Here is a 6,610-nt window from a genome sequence, read left to right as displayed (position 1 = left end):
TGTCTGCCGTCGCGTTGTCGCTGTGAGATATTGTGCTGTTTTACTGTCACGTCAGCCTGATGTTTGATGGATGAAATATGTAGCATTGTGTACTTTTTCATGTACGTATAAATTTATAATATTATTTTTTTTTTAATTATCCTTACAAAAAAGGTTACATGAATTCAGAATCAGTGGTTAATATCGTTTGAGAGGAGCTGTTGTCTGATAAAGGATAAACCTGTTTTTAATCGCCGATGCAAAAAGAGTGGTGTTATAAGTTTGACCGCTAAGTATCTATCTTTGTCTGTGTACGTAGCTTATTAACGAGTGAACCGATTTGGATGCGATTTTTTTATTTGATAGCTAATTTTTATGCGGTAGTTCTTAGTCTAAATAAAATCCATGGCGTGGTTTAAAAAATAAAGAAATAAGATCGACTTCGTAACTGTTAGGACAGTTAATTCAGTTGTACCTATAAGGTAAATATCATATGTTGGTCTCTGTATAAAATGAATAGTCTAGAACTAGACAACTACGTCTAAAAGGAGGCCTAATAAAAAACAGAATAAACAACTGTTTATCGCACGAAAATCAGCTCTGAATAAAAAAAGCTGGAGACATCACAAAGCTTATCAGAAAGCTCATCAAAGCCGTGACAAAGTGCAGCGAAAACGAACGCCGAAAACAAACAGCCAGCGATTTAATACCCGACCCTATATTGTGGGGAGCCCGTAGGGTTGACACCAATTACTTCTGTTAAAAACTCTTTTGTCAAATAGACGTTTATGTTCTTAAAAATAAATTGTTATTTTTGTTTGTTCTTCCTATGAAGTTTGTCTTTTTATTTACTACTAGCTTATGCCCACGACTTCGCGTGGCCGAAAAATTTTTGGTAAGGAGTCAAAATTATTAGAGAAATTTAACTATACAGACATAACTCATTTAAATAAATATAAGTATTGACCTAACGACTTATTGTACACATAAATATCACTAAAATAAAGCTCCATTTCTTGAAAAACTCATGTCATGACCTCTTACCATGAGGTTTTTTCAGCTGGAAGAAAAATATATTAAAATTATAATCTATATGCAGAGGTATGCTGTATCAGGTGTGAGGTATCATGTAGCAGTCAAACAAATAACAAATAATTTGTTTCAGAATCAAATAAATAAATAAAAATAAATAAGAAGTTTCCCCACACGTACTCTAAAGTTTTGACAGGGACGTTCGTCACTGTCGTTTCCCTAGATACTTATTTAATGGAGTTAAAAATGGCTTGCTTAGTTGTATAAAATATTGTATCACGTAGTAATATTGACGACTGAAAAAATAAATATTCCTTTTTCCCTAAGTAGACAACCCTGCCGACAAGTTCCGCCGGCGGCCACCGGCGGCGACACTGTCGCTTCCGGCGGCCAAGCTTCAAACACGCCACCCATTTCCGAGCGGAAGAGCGATGGCACCCGACTGATTGGCCTTTGCTCGGCCTTTATTAAAAACTGACACCTCAGGCGGTTTCCGAAGCCTCCACGCTGTCGGATATTGTTCGAGTTTTTAATCTTTATTTTAACCCCGCCAGTTCCATTGGCGTAGAGTTTTTTTTTTAAATGTCCGATGGTTCTTTGTGTCGGTCGATGCAATGCATAGAATGAAATTGAGTTCTTTTTAAATGGTCGGATTTTTTATGGACAGAACGAGACATAGCATAAGTACTTAAGCTTAAAATATTACAATGTTTTTGGTAACAGGGTACAGTTTTACCCATATGCCTACGATTTGTAGTAAGTAATTTAGTTTGAAATTAAAATTGGAATTTCAAATTAATATGTTATTACAGACGACCTCGGTGGCGCAGTGGTAAAGTGCTTGCCACTGAACCGAGAGGTCCCGGGTTCTACCCTCGGACCCTCGGACCAATCGGCTACATATAATTAGGTAGTCCAATTTTAAAGTCATAATAAATAAATAATTAATATATTAGGACAAATCACACAGATTGAGCTAGCCCCAAAGTTAGTTCGAGATTTGTGTTATGGGATACTAACTCAACGATACTATATTTTATAACATATACATATATAGATCAAACATCCAAGACCCGGTCCAATCAGAAAAAGATCATTTTCCATCGAGATCCGACCGGGGATCGAACCCAGGACTTCTCGATTCAGAGGCAAGCACTTTACCACTGCGCCACCGAGGTCGTCAACATACACGAAGGAGAAGATTTCTAATCTCGCAATATCATTTTTCAGTCTGATTGAAACTTTACAAACACACCTGAGGCTTGTGCCTTGTTTGTTTGTTTCTATCGGATATTGCATGTTTGATTTTAATTTTTCTGGATTGATTAAAAACCGTGTAGGTATGTGAAGTTTAAGTTTTTCTTTAGATTGTATATCACTTTCAAATATTTGTCAGTTTTAAATTGTATAAAATTTTATAGGCGTATACTACGCGCATGTGATACACCCAGTTAATAGGCTGTGGTGACCACTTGCCATCAGGTGGGCCACACGCCTGTTTGCCTGCTTAGTCCTTACAAATTATAAACAAACTTATTATAAAACAAAGTCCTCTACCGCACCTGTCTGTCTATTTGTGATAAACTTAAAAACTACTCTGTACGGATTTTCATTAGGTTTTCACCAATAGATAGAGTGGTTCCTGAGGAAGCTTTAGGGGTATAATTTATTATGTTTTTACCCGAGCGAAACCGGGACGGGCGGTTAGTAAACTACTAGCGGATTAATAAAAAAAAAAATATTAATCGGACTGAATCTACAAAAACTGATAAAAAAGTAAAATAATTTTACCATAGTCCCCCCGTTTTCTCATAACACCATATTGTGTTTTTATTTTTATAAAAGCTATAATAACAAGAAACACGAACTATATGTTCGTGTTTCGTGTTATTATAGCGTTCAAAACTATCCAAACTTTCACAGATTTCACATACAATATTTCCCCGTATAGCCGTCTAAAAAACATTGTGTAAAGTACGACATTGACTGGGAGGTCGTAAAAGTCCTCTTTACATTATTAGTCCCTCGGGTAAAGTTTTACACTATTGGTTGGAAGGTCAATCTGTCGAATGACCTGGGGATTTTTAGGGATCGCTGAGGTTATTTTTATAGCTCGTGTGGTGGAAGTTTAAGGTAAAAAGTTTTTATCCGGCGACTTTTTAGCTGCAACTATACTAACACTACACGTCACACTATCTCCTTTTCTGTGGCTGTTACGGGATAAAAAGTACCATATATGCTATTTCTTATAGTACATGCATTATATAGTATATTATATTAATGTGCCAAATTTCATCAAAAACCGTCCATTGTTAATTTATATTCAAATTCAAATTCAAAATTCTTTATTCAATTTAGGATGATATACATCACTTATTGACGTCAAAGAATACACTTTACATAGCTTTAAGTTATAAACACGTTAGTGCATAACCGAAGTAATCCTTACATATTATAAAACAAAGTGTCTCTGCCTCTGTTCGCGATGAACTCAGAAACTAATGCATGGATTTTCATGCAGTTTTCACCATTAGACTGTGTGCATCCTGAGGAAGGTTTAGGTGATTAATTTATCATGTTTTTACGTGAGCGAAGTCGGGATGGGCCACTAGTATAGATATAAAATCAACACCGAATTTTGTTTTGTCAAGAAAACCTCGTATAAGATTAAATAAGAAATATTCCGACGAAGAAATACCCCTAGTGACCGCTACCACCAGGAAAATCGATTTAGCTCTAACTTTATAAAGCTGCGTAAAATTAGAGACAGTCCGAACGACAAGATTGGAACAAAGTGTGAAACTTTAATCGTATTGGAGATCGTTAAATCGTTCTCGTAACTGGATCGGCCCTTTTATTCTTTCTAAACATAGACGTGATACGACATAGAGCTGGCAAAATATTAAAAATACGTGATATATGATATATGGAGAACCCGAGAATACGACCATATCCTCCCGTGGATGTCGTATGAGGCGACTAATGGGCACATAATTTAGGCAGCCGATAACCCTTTCCAACCGGCTCTAACCGAGCGTGAGCATCGAGAAAAAAAAATCCTGGCGCTAAAATATTACGTTTTTGTGAACGACACCGGCATCGCTCGATCGTGCGGCTACCTAGCGTCAATTAAATGCCTACCGAAACAAGTTGCGACCGGACAGTGGTGAGCTAGTCAGAGTCGAAGATGGCTGCGTATTTTGGGTGCGGAGGTCGGTCACGTAAGTACTTATTATTCCTACTAATTGTTTTAATTTTAGAATAGTTTTAATTGGTTTTACATTATTAAGAGTTACTTGATTTATGAATATAGTTTTCAACTCATAACTACTGAAAATAAATGTGTTGGAGAGAGACAAACTTTGATCGTCACGTTCGTAACGATCCGGTGGCAAGTGTACATTTATGTGAAATATTTGCCGAAATTCATGTATCTATATTTCACTGTTTATTTATATTTATATGTTTAATTTTACTTTTTTTAGGTACAGTTCTTCGTGATGAAGATATCCTCAATATATTACAAGACGGAAATGAGTCCGATATTGATGAACTGAATGATGATGTCTTTGATCCAAATATTTTTGGAGACATCTTGGATAACCAAAGTCAGGATTCTTTGGAAGAGCTTAATAATGATCCAAGCTCTAGTTATTCCATCTTTCAGCAGCCACCAGCAAGTCAGCAATCTTCATCATCATCCCAGACTACACCAACTGTACCTCGTCCAGAAGCAATAGTGTCATCGGGACGGTCTGGAATATGGAGGCAAGTACCATTCTGTGATAAATCTCACGAGTACTCACAGCCACCTTCTGGTCCTGTTCAATTGCCACAACATTATTTTGAGAATTATTTTAATCATGACTTTTTTGAAATGGCATCTACATGCACAAATCAATATTATATGCGCAAAACAGGACAAGAACTTAAAACTAATGCTCAAGAAATAGCTAGTCTGTTGGGTATACATCTCATTATGGGAGTTATACCATATCCCCGTTTACCCATGTATTGGAAACTCAACGTCAGATTGCCACTGATCGCAGACAGTATGAGTAGAGATCGTTTCTTGCAGCTTCGTAATGCCTTGCATGTTGTTGATACTGACACTCCACCACCGCTAAAAGAAAACGAACTGCCTAACCCGCTCTGGAAAGTACAACCCGTCATTGATTGTATTCTACGTGCATGTTACAAGCTTGAAAGGGTGCCTGGCTTTTATAGTATAGATGAGCAGATGATCCCTTTCACTGGACGTTGTCCTGTAAGGCAAGTTGTGAAGAATAAACCCAGACCCGTGGGATTGAAAAATTTTGTAGCAACTACAAGTGAAGGTCTCATGGTTGACTTTGAAATATACAGAGGTGCCAAAACAATGTTTGGCAATACCAACCTGGGTCTAGGTCCCTCTGTAGTTCTTCATTTGGCTAAAACAATACCACCAGGAAGCTGTATTTATCATGACAGATTTTTTACAACTGTTCCTTTGATTGAAGAATTGGAACGTAATAATTTGCACGGTACTGGTACCATAATGTTGAATCGTATTCCAGGGCGAACTTCAATCAAATTTATGAAGGATAAAGATATGACTCGTGGAGAAAGCCAGCTGTTTTGCAGAGATCCGGTAGCATTAGTAAAATGGAAAGATAACAAATCTGTCCTTTTAGTGTCGAATTGTACTGGAAACGAACATGTTGAAATAGTAAAAAGATGGGACAAACAAACTAGATCTTATATCGATGTCACTGCTCCTAAGATTGTGACAAACTACAATAGTTATATGGGGGGTGTAGATATTCTGGACCAAATGATGGAATATTACCGAACATTTATTAAAACTAATAAATGGACGCTAAAAGTAATTATACACTTTTTGGATTTGGCGGTAGTAAATTCGTGGCGTCAATATAAAATTGATTGTGAAGCTGCAAATTTACCTAAAAAAAAGATAATGGATCTTTTAGATTTCAAAATGGCTTTAGCTGATTCTTTACTTCTAACACCAATAAATAGGCGACGACACAATGACGCTGAAAACGACGAGGATCTGGCTGAAGACCAACCGCCTGTAAAAAGGAAGTATATGCCTTCAAAGCCATCTGAAGCAAAACGCTATGATGGCTATGATCATTTACCGATGTTTGATGATATTCGGGCCCCACGGACCTGTCGAATGGAAAACTGTGTGTCACGAAGTAAAATACGCTGTGTTAAATGTGATGTTTACCTCTGCCTCTCAAGAGGTAAAGATTGTTTTAAGAATTACCATTTAAAAAATTAATAATTAAACTTAATAAATAATTAAGCTCAAAGTATTATGAGACAATACGCTTTAATATGATCTCAAAATGTTAAGTTAACTAAGAAGTAAAGAATATTTTTTTAGGTTTTTTTTTCAATTGTTACCTTTTATTTTAAGAAACAAATAAGACTGTTATGGCTAAAGACTGTCTAAAGTTTAATAAAAATATTACTTTTCTATCCATTTTCTTTAATTTTCCCTAGAACAATGTATTTTCATGCACAGCCTCACGATCGTGCGCATTGTAAATATTTCCTGATGCTCACAATCGTACGGGCCCTTTTTCCAGGA

General features: G+C 36.4%; 1 protein-coding gene across 1 annotated transcript; it reads left to right on the top strand.

Moving 5' to 3' along the window:
* The first annotated feature begins 4,037 nt into the window (after positions 1 to 4,037).
* Positions 4,038 to 6,359, top strand: LOC128671297 (piggyBac transposable element-derived protein 3-like). Its single transcript, XM_053747650.1, has 2 exons — positions 4,038 to 4,232; positions 4,497 to 6,359. The coding sequence occupies exons 1-2, from the start codon at positions 4,199 to 4,201 to the stop codon at positions 6,296 to 6,298; spliced, it is 1,836 nt and encodes a 611-aa protein (XP_053603625.1). The 5' UTR covers positions 4,038 to 4,198; the 3' UTR covers positions 6,299 to 6,359.
* Positions 6,360 to 6,610: the final 251 nt, after the last annotated feature.

Source organism: Plodia interpunctella, chromosome 7, assembly GCF_027563975.2.
Source record: "Plodia interpunctella isolate USDA-ARS_2022_Savannah chromosome 7, ilPloInte3.2, whole genome shotgun sequence".
NCBI classification, from domain to species: domain Eukaryota; kingdom Metazoa; phylum Arthropoda; class Insecta; order Lepidoptera; family Pyralidae; genus Plodia; species Plodia interpunctella.
Note: the sequence above shows the minus strand (reverse complement) of the source record. Positions and strands in the feature narration are given on the sequence as shown.

Coding starts and splice junctions, on each gene's coding strand:
- LOC128671297 (XM_053747650.1), top strand. CDS start 4,199: ATGGCTGCGTATTTTGGGTGCGGAGGTCGGTCAC. Junction 4,233..4,496: donor TGGGTGCGGAGGTCGGTCAC/GTAAGTACTTAT, acceptor TACTTTTTTTAG/GTACAGTTCTTCGTGATGAA.